Raw genomic sequence first — 17265 nt, 5'->3', positions numbered from 1 at the left:
ATATGCTATTATGCCCATTTTTACTTGCATATAATAGGTTTTATCTTTCTCATAAGAAGCCAAGAGTAAAATCAAGGTATATCCAGGTCTGTTTATTTGATATGGCAAAAAAAAATGTAAACACAATTTTCCTGCACATGTTCAAATGCTCAGATACAGATTCACAGCACTGGTTTCATAGTAACAAAATCAAAGTTATATGACTCTGGCAGACCCTGGTGCTTTGTCTTGTTGAAATTAACCCAGCTGAAGATAGGCAGGCCTTTCTCCACAGGTGGGCCATTGACGGCATAGGCTGTAAACTTTGCAGCCATATTGATATCTGCTACCTATACAAAAATTTTTAAAAAAAGGTCACGTAAGAGAAGAAAAGAAGGGGTGGATGGATATTTCACAAGTACAACATGCAAAAATTATTTCTGAAATTCCCTTCAAGTATGAATGGGTCGTTCTCTGTAAAGCAGGGGTGTCCAAACTTGGGAACTTTAAGACTTGTGGACTTCAACTCCCAGAGTTGAAGTCCACAAGTCTTAAAGTTCCCAAGTTTGGACACCCCTGCTGTAAAGCAAGGATATCTAAATAAAAAGGGAAAGCTGGCACATAAGGAGCAATGACAACAAATTTGGATTTATCCAGGTTTTGTCTTGATCTGATTTTATAAACAGATTATATATCAAATTTAAGCCACACTCCCTAGCAATGAAAGCATGGTGAGATTTCAACAACCAACCTCCATGAGATAACAATTACCTTGTGCTGTTTCTTCTCTGACCCAAAGATACCCAGTCTTGTAATGTGTGTGCTGTACATAAACTATCTTTGAAAACTATCCAGAACCTACAATTGGTCCTGATTGTGGTGGTGTAGGGAAACTCTTGTGACACCCAAGTGACACTGTTGCTCCATGAGCTGGCTTCTGGGTGTAATTCAGGTTGTTGGTTATCACATATAAAAGCCCTCCTAGCATAGGATCAAGGTATTTCCAAGATGGCCTGCTTCCAAAAATATCTCACCTTCCCACACATTGCAATTGGAGGGGCATATCCTTCCCCTGAAACCATGTCATCTTTTGAGACCCCGGAGAGGTGCCTTCTCAACGGTGGCCCTTTTGGTGTAATCCTCCCTTCAGCATAAATTGGCTGGAACCTGCAAACCATTGCAAGCCTTTTGGCCAGCATGAGTAAAGTCCCCATCCATAGGAGTTATGCTATACTTCAGCTGTGTTTATTGCCTACATTGTTTTAATTGAGACAGGTTTGGTTTTTCCTATTTTTTGGTTTTGACTTTCCTTTTTTTTAAATGCCACTTAAAGAGTCATATTATTTGAATTGGGTGGCCATATAAATGCTTCAAATAAACCAATTGATCGACCAACCTTTCTGTTCATATTTTGCCCATATTTCAATTAACTCCTTTCACCATTTCCCCTCACAATTCTTGCTATTTCTCTTTTTGACATCCTGAAGTAAAAAGTGAGTGATTACAAATATCTCAATGTTCTGTTCCTGTATGAGTCTTTTGTACCATTGCAAAATCTTCTATATGTATAAAAATGGCTGTGTGTGTCCAGCATAACTCTGCAACGACTCAAGCAATTTCAACCAAACTTGGTACACAGATGACTTACTCTCTGGAAAAAAATATTGTGGAGGGTAAGACACCCCTAAAACCCCTCAGGGTGTGTGTTCTGCTAAGATACAGGCTGTTGTGCCTTAAAATAACTTCTACTGTACTGCTGTAAAATGACTTCTATTGTACAGAGCAGCAGAGTTGCCATGATAACGGCTTCACAGTACTCCACAAGGGGCTCCCTCTGGTAAGGGGGAAAATCCAACATTAAAAATTATGTTTGCTCTGGACATTTTCCCCCTATAAATAAATACCCAGACAACGCTAGATCATTGGCTAGTAGATGCATAAAAATGCCAGGTCAGTGTTCAGAATTTCTAAACCTTCCTTCCAGAAAATCAAACAATCTACACATACAAATGAAGGTAAATATACATATCCCAGGATAACGTTGCAGGATCCAATCTGAGTCGGTCACCAGAAACAAAGGTTTATTCTCCTTTTTGGGCTTGTGTTGTTTCCCCGATAACGGACTCCAGCACAAGCCTGAAAGCTTAGGAGAATCGATCTTTTATCCTGGCGACTGACTCAGATTGGATCCTGCAGCCTACACACAGGTTAAGAACGGAGACTATGACATTCCTTAAATAATATTAATTTTTCAAGGACAGGAGTGGCTATGACTCTTCCAAGGGTTGCTAAACTATAATTCTGAATGTCCATTGCAGTTAGCCAGGCTGGCTAAGATTTGCCGCAATCTTAAAGGGAGAATTAAACATTTCTGTACTGGTCTGTTGCAAGAAACTGGCATAGTTCTCAAGTTGCCTCTGAAATGGCTATACTTTACAATCCTAACACAAAAACAAGTATTTACATTGAATTCTCATTTTATTTTTAACTCTTAATTAGATGAAAGCTAATTTGATCATGTTTTAGTTATTTATATATTAAATTATTGTATTTTATTCCAATTTCATTTTTAACTATTCCAGTTTCACTCTAAATCATATTTTATTCCAATTTCATTTTAAATTGTATTTTATACAATTCCATTTTAAATTGTTCTTATCTGAATTTAATAATAATTTGTGTCTGGAACTCTGCACTTTAATATGGCCCAAGGGCTAATCAATAAAGTAAACTAACTAAAAAAAAAATCAAAGCTGCTATCAATGGAAGCATGATAAAAATGATATCAATGATTGTCAAAGTAGCTTGGTTTGGGCAGCTGCTGGCACCTGCATTTGAATGCACAAGTAATTACAGGCACATATGATGATGTACAGGGGGGAGAATATTGTGTATGCCAAATAATGTGAATCAGCTAATGTTTTCTCCATCCCACATGTATCTGTAGTGGGGCAATTCCTTTAGGAATGTGTACCTTAGAATCATAGCATCCAGCTGGAACTGGAGTCTTGTGTTTCAAGTCTTCTCGGCAGCAAATGGTATTGCAGGGATTGTATCTTGTGTACGGATCTTTCTTATAATCTGAAAATAAAGGGGAGGGGATAAGTAAGTTTTCGCGCTCTTGCTTAACCATGATTTAATTCTGTGTCTGTAGAGTCAGCAATCTGTCATTTGATTCTTGCCTCTCCTTTAAAAAACTCGGAGCCATTTTCTTTCCTCCCCAGTTGAATTTTATCTATGAAGTATGTTGGAATAAGAGAGTTGAAAAGAGGGTCTGCTCTGAGAACTTGTTTAAAGATAACTAATTGAAATTTGGCTCCTGTCACTCATGGACCTGGAAAACTGTATCGAAAAATATGATGTATTTAAAACTCAACATTTCTTTATTTTAACTGTGAAAGGTGAGCAGATACTGTTATTGCAAAACAAATGTTTGATAAAGAGGGCTTTTTTAATTATGGAAGAGAAAACAATCTAAAAAAATCAATAGAAAAAATTAAAATGACATACTATTATATCTCATGATGCGCTTCATGGACTTCATATCAGTTACTTTTCCTTGGTCCCGTCGGAAGATTTTTGCTCTTGGGGCCATTTCATAAGAAAAGTCCAAACCATACTTTTGAACATATTCTCCATATCCGCTCATATTATAAATTACTCTATCGAAAGGGATGTTGTAGGAAGACCAGTATCCTGCGAAACAAGGCTTTACCAGTGAATGATTTCAGCTGGAGCTTTTGTACATTGCTTGACTTCAGCTGCATGAAACATTAACCAAGTTCTAAAAAACTGAGTCTCAAGGGAATGTGAGCCAAACTAGCATGGTAGAAAAATTTCATAAAAGGAGGTTACATTTGGCAAAGCTGAAATATTTAAGGGATTTCAAATTCAGCAAAAGAATGTGAATTTACATCGTCTACCATCTGTAGCACAAAGGAAATTTGTATTTAGTGCTAAAATGTCTCTCACACACACAATTATTTCTAAAAATACAAATTGTGAATTCCTGGTAAATTGCACTTATTAACGTTGAGATTATTTGCAATTTCTTATTAGGAAGCTTTAGCTGTCATTTATCTTTGGCCCTCTCCTGTATTCCATTATTCAAAAACTCTTACATAAGTATTTACCTTTACGGAGAATATCTGTTTGATCGGAATATTTTACAAGATTGGGAACCTGTTCAACGATATAAAGTGTCTCATCATCAATGCTTCTTCGCAATTTGATCTTTTTTGTATCGAGTATCATATACTGATTATTGTAAGTACCTAGAGGTCAGTAAGAAAACAGTTAAATTTTAACTCTGCTTTTCCCCCCATAGAATCATGGGTGAAAAGATTCCCATTCAAATATACCAACCAGAATTTTGTTTTTCAAAAGTTTGGGCCCAGGTCTTCCCAGAATCTGCCATCATATTGGCAATACGGACTCTCTCCCATGCAAAGAGGCTCTCGGGTACCACTTGTTTAAGAAGAGAAAGGTTGAATACACTGTTTGTGGTCTGCAACATAACCAATCCACTGCCAAGTATGTAAAAGTCATCTAGGGAAACCAAAAAGCCTGAAACAAGAATTTTCAAAAAGTTTGTTATTCAAAAAGAAATCCTTCATATATATTTTTTCATCCTAATGTTTGAGTTCCACAAATGAAGGAAATTAAATGGATAAAAACAAAGAATCTACAAGAACAGCAGCAGCATCAGAATCAACTGATTATAAATGAAAGGAAACCAAATTCAGCTAAATTATATGAGGTATTCAACAATGAGAGTCGAAGTGGTGAATCAGACCTATTTGGGAAGAGATTAAAGTTTATCCGTCATGCATTTTACGATTGCTTCCAGAAACCTGGACTGGAAAGGACTGGACTGGATGAAGGAGGACTCAAGATGGATCTATCCATTCCAGTTTCTTTTGGAGATACGTGCAGTCCAATCTTTTGGGATGAAAACACAATACATAAATGACTGCAATGCTCATATTCATCCCTGATTTCAACTGATCTTGGGAAAAGCTTTCCTTGCCTCATAAGAGTCACCATAAGAAAAATCATTTATTTTATTACTTAAGATTCAATTCTAATTTAGACATCTGTACAATTGATCTATAGCTGTCTTTGTGCTATGTCGAAGTACTTTCATATTACATTATAAAACTCTACAACACTATTCTGAATGCAGTGCTGTTGAGCTATGTTGGATTATCTTCAGCTAGCCTAGTCAATGGAAGATGGTACTTATACTCTAAATATGAGCGGGGAGAAATCTTTTGGGTTTATGTGTAAATAGAGTTCCCAATTGGAAATGTTTATCGCTTGCAGACAAACTAAGAAACACATATGGCATGTTTTAGTCGTCTAAATTACCTGGATAACTGCTGAAAGAGGCACGCCCTGTTTTTGTCTGTGGGTCAATAATTCTGAAGTCCCAATGTTTATATATTCTCAAAGTGGCAGCATATGTGAACCAGCTAGAATGACCAAAGTAGATATTCTCATATCCAGGGAGGACCTGAGAAAAAGAATGAATTAGTTATCTAGAAATAGCAGGCAAATCACTTTTGTTTCTCTTTTATGGAATTTAACATTTTTAAAAAATCCTTTTATTAATTGTTGGTTAGTATTTTTATAGCCTGCATACAATTAGTAATGTGAATTAAAACATTAATAGAAGAACTGCCCTTACACAACTTTGAAGGTGTTGCAAGGATTAAGGATTTAGGGAAAGACAAAAAAGGGAGGGGTTTTTTTGCTGCCACTATTCATTGCATAAGAATAAAAAAGAAAAAATGGAGGGAGGGAGGGCCCCTGCTGTATTCAGCAGACTTATTGAGCTGAAAAGTCATAACTATTCAAGTTAGCTTTCTTAGCATTCATTGCCCAGAAGAAAGCAGAACACCATCACTGGCGTGTGTGTGTGTGTGTGTGTGTGTGTGTGTGTGTGAAAATTGGCAAGATGCCAGGTGCAATGGTGCAAACCAGGCTCACCTCTTTTGTACATGTGTGGTCTTATCTAACCTTAGGTGGAGATCTGTTCAAAGAAAAAGAATAGCAGTTGAAAAAAGATGTCTACATGGTCCCTGATCACACACTTCCAAATATAGGACGATGGCTGCTTACATCAAAATATTTTATTGTAGAGAGACTGTAATGGTATGTAAAATGACTTTGAGAGACAGGGGAAGAGACACAGGCCAGGGAACCAAGCAGATAAGAGACAGGTTAGCCTGCAGCAGGAATATGGGTGTGGCAAACATCTCAGACCGTCCCTAGTTTTTTGAACTGTAAAGGCAACAGGGGAGAAATGTATTTTCAGACTTGCGAGGTTCGGCTTCTATGATTTTACAATAAAGTAGAATTAATTCATCTGAACTTGCTTCTGGTCTGAACTACCTTGCAAGGCTGTCAGAGACCCCTGGGAGCAGGCAATCTCAAAGATAGCCAGATCATTAGCCATATAGGGTTTTAAAATGCCAAACAGAACCTTGAATTAAACTTGAAAGCCAATGAGTAACTAGTACACCTCTTGCAGTGATGGTATGATCTGAAGAAAATAAGAAATGCCCGTAAGACTCAAGCCACTGCACTCTGGACCTGTTGTAGCTTTCAAGTAGTTTTCAAAAACAATCCCATGTAAATCAATTTACAAACGTTTAGTCGAGAGTTGCACCTCCTGATCTGGGAATGTTTGGAATTGACACATAAAATGGGATTATGAAAAGGCTTTCCTAGTCACAGCTGCCACTTGCAAGCAGAAATTTTAAGTCCAAATGGACCCTCAATTTATGAACCTGTCCAGTCCAGAGGAATGGAACCAGAACTATTTATTTATTTACATTTTTAAGGCTACCCATCTCATCATAATGGTTCTGGGTAGCCAACAACAATTAAGAATAATACAAGCTAAATAGCATAACCACCAGTGCATATTCAGTAGACAGGGTAAAACTAGAAGCAAACATCAAAAACCATCATTGAAATAGCCATTTCATGGGCTTTGCTATACATCTGAACCCTAAGGGCTTAAAGAAATAATAGAATCATAGGACTGAAGGAACTTTGGTAAATATCTAGTCCAACCCATTGCCCAGTGCAGGAATCTAGATCCAAAACATTTGAAAAACAAATGTATGTCTTAATTTCTTAGGTGTATTCTACTGTGTGCCTGCCATTTAATTCCAATCTGTAAAAAATGCATCCAAATTTTATGGATTCTTGTGCTACTTAGTAATATGTGAAGCTTCGGTTTCCCTAATTTCTTGTTGGATTCACATCTTGCATTGAATTGAAAGGCCTCTGATTAAATAGAATTAGGCTACTTTTAAGGTGTCGAAAGAGATGAATCAATGTTTTTGGGTTGGCTAATTCAGTTGGTTACAGCAGTGCTCCTGAAACCCCAGGTAATGAGAATAATGGGGAATAATCAGGTTGTGTTGACAATGCATTAATATTTGTAGACTGCTTGGATTGTGCCGTGATCAGTTTCATCAGTCCTTGTAATCCTAAAGTAAAAGGTTTTTTTAAAAATGCTACTGCTCTCACCTTGATTAAAGCTGAGCAATGACCCATATCCCATTGATACATCCTAGAAACTTCTGGCATAGAAAGTAAATCATTGTTTCTTGAGTCTGAGGTTAAGGAAGGAATGAGGTCAAGCAGATCTCCAACCGCATTTAGAAAACTAATTTCAAAGTCAGTGAGAGGCTGAAATGAAAAAGATAACAATATGCCTAAGATGCCATTTTATCTACAGCAGTGTTACATATGACAGGCAGAAATAATCCATGCCCAACCAGTCTGTCTTCAACTTGGGACTCTGAAAACCTAATGTCTAATAGCAGTGATGATATAATTCAAACATTTATATTACAATAAAGAAATAGTAGTTCATAAAGAAAGTTCATACAGAAAATCGGATGTAAAATTACTGATTTACCCGACATGCTTTATAAAGACACAACTTTACTGATTAGGGTCCCCTTTAGAGATAACCAGATACAGGAAAAAAGAACATTTGTTCCTTGAGCTATAGAATGAATGAGCAAGGGGTTTTTCTTGGTTCAGCCCCTGCAGATGAGTAAAGAGTCAGAGAGTTCTTGCCAGCATATTCTGGTAGCTCAAAGTGGCAAACCTCATACAGGTAATCCTCGAGCTTCCGAGTCTCTGCCACATAGGCGAGGGACAAATTGCCCTTAACAAGTGTGCTCAGTGCTGCAGAAACAGAGCCTGTTCATTATAGTTGCATATTGCAATGGCCATTAAGTGGCTATCTCACTGAATGATTCCCCCATCACTGTTCTCCCCAATGCAATTGTTAAAAGAATGTGCAGGTCATGAAATGGACCAGAATGCCTCAGGGATGAATAAGTCCATTGGAGACTTAGCACAGGCCTAGGCCTACCTGCCTTGGCCTTCCCAAAACTTAGTGAAGATCCCTGAGGCCTTGCAGACCACTGGAACAGATTGCTTCATTGAGCCGCCATGTGACATGATTCCGGAAGCAGAGCTTCCAGAGCCTGAGAGGTTTCCAAAAACCTACACGGACTGAATTAGTGAAGCAGAATGGGTTGCTTTGTCCCTCAGCCATAAGGCATGGTTCTAGGAGCAGCTGCCATTTTTTCAGCCACCGAATTGCATTCTGATATTGCCACTGCTTCTGGAATTGCACAATGCAGATGCAAGACAAACCACTCTGTTTTGCTGCTTTCGTGTGGTTTGCACAGTGCGGCAGAAGCTTTCTGCAGCTTTCTGCAGTGCTGTGCAACCTCGTTAAGGCAGAAAAACAGTGGTTTGTCTCACAGCCACCATTTTGATGGTTGCTTCTGAGTTTCTGCCACACAGGCGAGGGATACCTGCCCTGTTTTATTGCTTAACGGGATTATACAGTGCTGCAGAAAGTTTCTGCAAGTCTGTGCAAACTGTGTTAAAGTAGCAAAACAGAGTGGATTGTCTCTCGCCCACAATTCTAGAGTCAAGCCATGTGGCCAAGTGACAAAGTGACCCATTCCGATACTATAGAAGGCTTCAGAGCTCTTGAAAAGGTAAGTGAGGTGGAGTCTCTGGATCCTAGTAGGTAGGAATCAGGCTTAAGGATAGCAGGGAGCCATTGGGAGAGGGAAATTCCTGCAGAGATCCAGTGGGAAGGATGGGGGAGAGGATAGGTAGGGTGGCATTGCAGCATCCATGTGGTTGTTGTAAGGGCATATGAATATGGGGGCGCTGCCCCAACCATAGCTTCAGGTCTGGGACATAAGTAGCTTTTGGGGTTCCACCATAATTTCGAATAACTGTTAAGCCACTGAGTGTAACTCAAGGACTACCTGTTTTCCCTGATTAAGGAGATTCCATCATAGAAGAGCCAGAGAATAGGATGTAAGTGATGAAGAGTGCAGCATAATATAAACTAGTATCAATATTTATCCTTTTTACTTCCTCTTTTTTATTTCATTTCCATAAAATCCTAACAGAAAATGCAAACTGTCAATTCATTTATAAATATTGCAAAATATAATAAATCCACCATAAAAATAAAACCCCTAATCAAAATCACTACGCAGCACTGAAAAATTCAAAATTTCAAATCCTTTCTTCATATGTAATGAAGAAAAAAATAAATTGCTTTTTTCTTAAATTTGGAGATACAGATCAAAATTGAAATTCTACACATTTTACAGGGATAAGAATTATAGGACGTTGAATATATACCTTTTAATTTAAGTACGAGCTAGAGAGAATTTAATTTATTTGCCAATATTAAAATTGCAAAACAAACAAAATAGCTGGGAGTGTACATACAAGTATCCAAATATATCTACACATAATTATCCAAATAGTATTCAAATATCTTGTTTTTGTTATTTTAAGAAATCTACCAGCTTGAAATCTATCACTAAAATACTTAAATCCAAATTCGACAAGAAAACATTATCTGACTATTGATATACAGTAAAAAAAATACATATTAATTATTATAAAATCTTTTAATATGCAGCTTTCTTTGCCCAATAAGAGTTGTCCAAAACATGGAAAAATAAATACAATCTTTTATTTGTCTAACTGGTTTCTATTTTCATCATTTGTAAAGGGTATAATTTAATGCTGTCCTCATGATTTTGTCCGGCACAGTGGAAAAAAATGAAACAAACTACATATTTAAAAATTGGGTTTTTATGTATAATATTAACAAATAAGGTACTAAAAAGAGTGCATTTCTACTTACAAGATGTCTGCATTTGTATTTAGCACTGAACAATATTTCTGCCAATGGCATCATTGGCAAATCATTCTTGATTTTCTTACAAATAAGGCTAAATTAAGGCTGGGGGGCAGGGAGGGGGATAGATGCCTGTTAATACAGTGAGGGCGAAAAGGATAGGCATTTCCTTCTTTTGAATATGAACTATTAGCTCAAATGTTCATCTTAAACAGGCAATTATTTGGGTTTACTTCTTGAACTTAAAAAGTAGAGGCCAATAGTTTTTAACTATGTCACATTTACTTCATAAAAAAGTTTTTATTTATATTATGGATAGAATCAAGAAATGTTTTTCCTTCTTCTCGGTTTCTGTAAAACGCTTTCAGGGAAATTAATTCAAAGGGGATAAATGCTATTTTCACTTCAAGTGGTATTGACCCTGATTCCATTAGCCCCAGGCTCCGTATTTTCCTGCAGTTCTGAGTCAAGGAAAGAAAACTTGTTTAGTTGCTCATGTCTTTACTGTCATGCTGTGCCTGAGTATAGAAATAAAGGTGAAAGCTATTTGTATCCAGTGAATTCTCCTCCTGCTAATTCACAATGACAACATCCTGTTGCCTCTCAGAAGGTCACCCAGCCCATTCCGAAATTAGGGCTATAATGACAGCACTTTCCCTGTGTGGTATAGCAACTGCAGACAGACGGTCATCTTCTATCTAAGCTTCCTGAATGGTTAGATAATTACTGAGTAATGCTCCACTCTGAGACTGTACCAAATTCTATATCAAACGGAACCGTTGCAACATAAAGGATGTTTTACATATTCTGTATAGAAAGCAGAAAGACTTGGTCTTAACTTAAATCTTGAACTAAACCCTATTTCCTTTTCTGAAAGTGAAAGACAACATATTGCTTCTTACTGTCCTTTTCTGCCGTTTAGCCCATTCCACGTTTCCCATATACAGCCCATCCAGCTGAGCAATAACGTAGCCTGCATTTCTCCAGAAGGGGTCATCCTTGTTATTTTTAATCTGCTGCCTGGTCCATTCATCCTGTTTCCTATATAGGAACAAATCAGAGTTTAGGAGATATATTTGATCAAAACTACTGACATTTATAGTTAAGGTTTGCTCCATTCTATGTCTCAGTGGGACTTTCTTGCGAATAAATATGTTTAGGATTATATTATCTCCTCAAGCTATTAAACAATGAAGCCACGGAACAAATGACAAATCATATTAATACATGTTCTTTTGTTTAAAAGTTTTGATAATTTCAAACATCACAGATACATTTCCTCTGCTAAATATAATGACCCTAAAGTGCTGGAGACACTGTCAACTCTGCATCAAAACTAAAAAGGCTTGTGGCATTTTAGAAATGTAGTAAATCTATTATGTCATAACCTTTCCTTGTATCACATGCTTTAGCTTCAATTGTTGCACAGAGTCATGCTAATTCTGTTTGTCTGCTCCTCATTTAGTTATGTATTGTTGGAGCAAGTGGAATTAGCTTAGTAAAACATTCAGTAACTCTGGGGATTCTTAAAGTTGTATTATAGCACTTGTTTCATTGCTACTTATGAATGGAAACATTTTTGATAATAGAATACATACTGCATAAAATCTTTTACTTTTTGTTCAATGATGACATTCTTAATCAGCTGAGTATACAGATTTGCAACATGATCACTCATACGTCTGAAAGAAATATGCAGGAAATATTATTTTAGTCCACTTGTCTTGCCTTATCAATATGAACACAATACATTTTATGTCTTAATTTGTATCTTTAGTACAGCAATAGTTGTGATATTCCAATATAAAGAATAAGAAAGACTGCATATAATTTAATTCTGTATGTAAAATAACAATAATCAGGCTTCCCACCCTACTCACAGTAATCCAAATTAAAACCATATATTTCAAGTTATTTTTATAAGATTTTCTTAAATTAGCTTGAATCTTCTTTCATTTGGTGCTACAAGCAGCATGCTAATTCTGCCCAATAATCTTGGTTTGCCTGCTCACAGCTATAGGTAAAATATCATAGAGATAAAAAAAATTGAAGAATAACTATAGAATTGGAATTCGATTAGAACTGAAGAAGCTTCTTGAATAAGAAGCAAAACATTTTCAAAGGGAATAAAAGTCCAGTTGCCTTTTTGGAAAGGTACCTTTGGGTCCTCCAACATAGTGCCCTTCAAATTTTGGACCTCAAATTATCAACCTGTAAATCTAGAATAATAATAAGCTTAGGGAAGTTTAGTCAAGACATCACTTGCCTTAATGCCTTGTTAAATTATAATTCACATTCCCTGGGGAATTCTGGGAGTTGAAGTCCAGACATCTTCAAGTGGCCAAGGTTGAGAAACACTGAATTAAGCAATTTAGTGTATCAAACTACTTACGAAGCAGTGAGGTAGCCTTCCAAAAAACCTGCAGCGTACATGAGTATTTCATTGCTTACAGGCTGGTTACCATAGCCTGCTTTGATCTCAAGTATCCCCCATCCAGTAGATTGTACAGTGTCATTGTAATAGCCATAAGCATCGCCATTCCTGTCTAATACATCCTTAACTTGGAAAGTTTTTTCAGCTTCCAACCAATATACAGTAGCGTAGTGGAGATCTGTAAGGATACAAAGAAGAACATTGAAAATCAAAATATGGTATAAAAAACTCAAATTCCTTGATTTATGAAATAATTATAGACTCTAATTCCTCGATTATGAAAAAATTATAAAGAGTAAGAGTCTTTGTTTGCAGTTAGAAATCTGATTCCTTCCATGCAACATTCTTGTCTTTTGTCTTGAACTTGACAGCTTAATAAGAGGATGGTTGCATCCTAATTTAATCTTAAAATCACTTATATAAACAATACAGGATGTATTCCAGTCAGATGGAAAGTCACCATTATAATCTGCCTACATAAAAGAGTGACAAAGATAAATAAAAAAACCTATAGACCAGTGATGGCGAACCTATGGCACGCGTGCCACAAGTGGCACGCGGAGCCATTTGTCAGGGCACGCGAGGCGCTGCCCTGTCAGAGGGTCAGAGAGTCGTTTTAAGCGCTCCAAAGGCATCAGGGAAGCCTCCGGACGGTCCCTGAAGCCTCCGGAGGGGCAGGGGAGGCTCTTTTTGCCCTCCCCAGGCTCCTATAAAGCCACTGGACCCTGGGGAGGGCGAAAAAAGCATGTAAAAATGGAGGGGTCGCGCGTTGTGCGTGCATGCGCACTGGGGGTCGCGCATTGCATTATGGGTGCGGCACGCCCGCACACAACCCCCCTGTGCTCCCCCCACTTGTGGCACATGAGCCAAAAAAGGTTCGCCATCACTGCTATAGACCAATAGGTATGATTAGAATTGTGGCTAAAATGTGTAATAAGGGCGGTGAAGTGCAATTATTTCTCCACCCTTATTGCGTCTGCGGGGAGATGGATGGCAGCCCTCTTTCCAGTAACCAGGTCCCTCCTTGGGAAGGAAAAGCTAAGGGATCCCTGGCAGGGTCACTTTGAGGAATGTTCTTTAATATTCTTGGCATCTGTCAGACAAAGACTTTGCTGAGAGTTAGGCTGTGGCTGGGAACCCCTGTGGAAGTGATGGAGGCATGTTTGAGTCTTGTTATCTGGTAGGACAGTTGCTCTTGAGGAAGTGAGTAGGTTCCTTGAGGCTGTGAGCTCAACCAGTTATGTTCTGGATCCATGCGCCTCCTGGCTAGAGAAGGCTTCCCAGGAGATGGCATGTGATCCAAGCAGTGATTTATGGCTCTTTGCAGGACAGGATGTAACCACCTGCTCTCCAAAGGGGCAGTGGTATACTCCTTCTCAAGAGGCCACCCTTGGACCCCATAGTATTGGACAATGTCCAGTCTCCAATTTTTCTTTTTTAAGGAAGCCTGTTGATATGGTGGCTGATGCAAAGTTACAAAAGGTCCTGGATAAAGCAGATTACCTGGATCCTTTCCAGTCTGGGTTCAGGCACAGCACTGAAACAGCATTGTCGTATGTGTTGATTACCTTTGGAGATAATTACCATGGTATCCTTTAGAACCAGTTTCAGGGGCTATGAGTGGGGCCACTATGCTATAGTGGCCTCCTCCTTCCTTCATAGCTGGTTCTAGTTGCTGTTGGTAGGAAAGGAGAGCTCAATATGATGTATCCCAGGGCTCAAGCTTTTCACTGCTCCTTTTAAAGATCTACATCCACCGGCACGAATTTAATATTTGCAATTTTAAAAAAGGCGAATCGATCAACGAGTATGTTGCGGCGCTAAGAAACGCCGCAGCATACTGCGAGTTCAGAGACCTAGACAAACTCATACTAGACCGCATCATATGCGGTGTGTAGGGCATTAATTTATAGAGGAGGTTACTTGCCAAATCTAACCTCACTCGACAAATTGCCTTGAATGAAGCCAGGGCATCCGAGTCGGCCATTAAGTCTACAGAAACCCTGCAGTGCCAAAGCACTCCACAAGACACGTGAAAGAGCACACACGTACATCGCGAGGTTGCAGAGGCCGAGAGCTCAGAAGACAAAGATGACAGCTGCTGCATGCGCAGTAGCCGCACCAAGCTGGTGCGCAAATTTGAGCCGCGTTTCCTGCCTTGCGCAAGCTGCGGAGGAGACTATGCCAGATCGTCTTGCCGTTTCTGCGACGCTATCTGCCAGCGCTGCAGGCGAAAGGAGCACATTGCCATGGTTTGCAGAAGAAAGCACCCCACGATGACCTGGTAGCCAATAAGCCAACCTAACTGCCAGCAGAGACCCAACCAAGGGGCATGGCAGCCACCACCATGGCGCTCAGAGGGCGACACCAGAGTCACCTACCACACCTCAATCAGCGAAGTCCGCACTAGGCAGCCAAAAAAGCTGAAGGTCACAATCCTCATTGAGGGCTCTCCATGCGAGATGGAAATTGACACAGGGTCATCACTGACCATCATGCCGTGGTCTACACTCAAGCAGGCTATCCCTAGCCTGCAGAAGCAGCATCTAGCACCCCTGCCATCCGCCTTCGCGATTACCAGGAAAACCGAGTCCCCATCGTGGGCCAGGGCACCTTCTGGGTGCAATTCAAAAACTACAGCGGACAGCTACCAGTGATGGTGGTCAGCGGTGACCTGCAGAGCCTCCTGGGGCTTGACTGGTTCAAAGTGACCGGTATCAACTTGAAAGATGAGAGCGCCGAAAAAAAATTTTTTAAAGAATGTTTTGTATTTTAATTGAACAAAAACACAAAAAAAGAATCATTCTTCAATACATCTTGTAGAAAGCGTGTTGATTGGTTACAAATAACTTTCGTGCATTTCTTCCATAGTCATTACTTGTAGTTCATAATAGATTATACACTTTAAATCAAAAATCTGTATATACCTTACCATCAACATATCACAATTCTCATTTGACTATGATTATTTGAACGTGCTTCTGCCTGAACTTATTCATACTTAAAAACACAACCACATGACACTTGTTAGCTATTTCAAAAATCCTCCAATAACATTACACTTTTATGACATATTCTGAGTAAAAATCAATTAATAAAGTTTCTAAGCTTTTTCCCCCCGCTGTTTAGAATATTATATCCAAGTTGCTTTTACCAATACCAGAGCATGTATATATTATTAAACAATATCCATTAACATTTCCTTGTTGTTATTATAATTAGCTAAAAGTCATTTACTATTTATATCCCAACTCCTCTCATCAACCCCCCTCCCCCAAAAAAACATTACACCTTTATAACAAAACCTAAATAGAAGTTTGTTGGTAAAATTTATAGGTCTTTTTCCCAGGTCACAATTTGCAATCTATATCCAGATTTCTTTTACTAGTTTAACAGTACATAGTATTTATCATTAAGTTGCATCCATTATTATTCCATTATTGTTAATTATAGTTATTTAATTGTTAATGAATAAACATTTAATAACAATCTAAAACAATCTAAAAATTACTAAATTCCTACTTATTGCTCAACCAAAATTGTTGTGGCCCGGCAGGAGCCGTTGGAACTGCCACCAGACTCCGACAGCGAGGGTCCCTATGAGTCGGCTCTGGAGGATGTGGAGGACCCTGGGCAGGGTTTTGACTCCGAGCAGGGATCAGAGAGGCTGGTCGGCCATCAGGAGGCGCCTGAGGCATGGAGCAGTGGTGAAAGCCAAAGGGAGGGTGCTCCTGATGTTATGCCTTGGAGCAGTGGGGAGGAGTCATGGGACAGCGAGTCAGACATCAGCAGTGAGTTATTGAATGCTCGTTACTAGCGCGCTAAGCGGCGTCAGGAGCAATAGCGCAGTTACCGGAGGTAATTGCTCTCAACTGCTGATAATTAGACTCCTCTCCACACTATAAAAGGACTGCTTGTCCTTTTATACACGCCTTTTTGCAGAAGTCAATGCAGGAAGTATTGTGGGAGTACAGTCTTGTGAGCGTGTCAGGCTGGATAGCTGCTATTGCGTATCAGTGCCGGAGGGTTCTGAAGGTCTAGTCATGTTGGATTGCTGCCAAGGATCTGTCTGTCTGTACAATAAACCTCGTGAAGTATCTTTGGCTCGGAGTGTGTCTGTGTTGGCGGGGGAAGAGGAGGGTCAGAACACAAAATTAACTAATTTTTTATTAACAACTTTCATTGTCAACCTGTATCTTTCCAATAACAAAATAGTTTTATCTCTCTTGCCAATTGTGGTGTCAGTCTTCTTTTTATCTCCTTTATAAGATTTTTATAGATTTCTCTCTGCACTTCGTTGCTTGAAGGATCTCTCAGGTAGTGTCGTTGCCCTCTAATTATTTTTAATGTTAGCTTGTTTTTAGTAATCAATCGTGCTTATGAAAGAGTTTCTCTTCTTAAATCCATCATCATTACCCTTTTTTCCTCTTCTGTATCTTGAAACCTGGGGTAGAGCTCCAATTCGTCAAAATCCCTCTTCCATGTTCCCTTCATTCCACTTTCACCCACATTTGCTCTATTAATAAATTCATCTATTGTCTTGTTGTTATCTTCTATATCTTCATTCTCCCCTTTAATTTTTGGGGCTCCAACCCCTTCATCTTTTGATGTGAGGAATACTAGTTTTTCCAACTTC

General features: G+C 38.8%; 1 protein-coding gene across 3 annotated transcripts in view; it reads right to left on the bottom strand.

Moving 5' to 3' along the window:
* Positions 1 to 71: 71 nt before the first annotated feature.
* Positions 72 to 17265, bottom strand: part of PLBD1 (phospholipase B domain containing 1) — a 32716-nt gene continuing 15522 nt past the window's right edge. For all 3 annotated transcript variants that reach the window (XM_081957694.1, XM_081957696.1, XM_081957695.1), the window contains exons 2-11: positions 12588 to 12807; positions 11794 to 11877; positions 11098 to 11236; positions 7525 to 7686; positions 5350 to 5494; positions 4345 to 4545; positions 4113 to 4253; positions 3490 to 3675; positions 2954 to 3060; positions 72 to 329 (exon numbers count right to left, since the gene is read on the bottom strand). In XM_081957694.1, coding sequence (XP_081813820.1) covers positions 162 to 329; positions 2954 to 3060; positions 3490 to 3675; positions 4113 to 4253; positions 4345 to 4545; positions 5350 to 5494; positions 7525 to 7686; positions 11098 to 11236; positions 11794 to 11877; positions 12588 to 12807 — 1553 coding nt within the window. In that variant the 3' untranslated portion in view covers positions 72 to 161. The remainder of the gene's footprint in view (positions 330 to 2953; positions 3061 to 3489; positions 3676 to 4112; positions 4254 to 4344; positions 4546 to 5349; positions 5495 to 7524; positions 7687 to 11097; positions 11237 to 11793; positions 11878 to 12587; positions 12808 to 17265) is intronic.

Source organism: Natrix helvetica, assembly GCF_964273705.1.
Source record: "Natrix helvetica genome assembly, chromosome: 6".
Taxonomy (NCBI): Eukaryota; Metazoa; Chordata; class Lepidosauria; order Squamata; family Natricidae; genus Natrix; species Natrix helvetica.
Note: the sequence above shows the minus strand (reverse complement) of the source record. Positions and strands in the feature narration are given on the sequence as shown.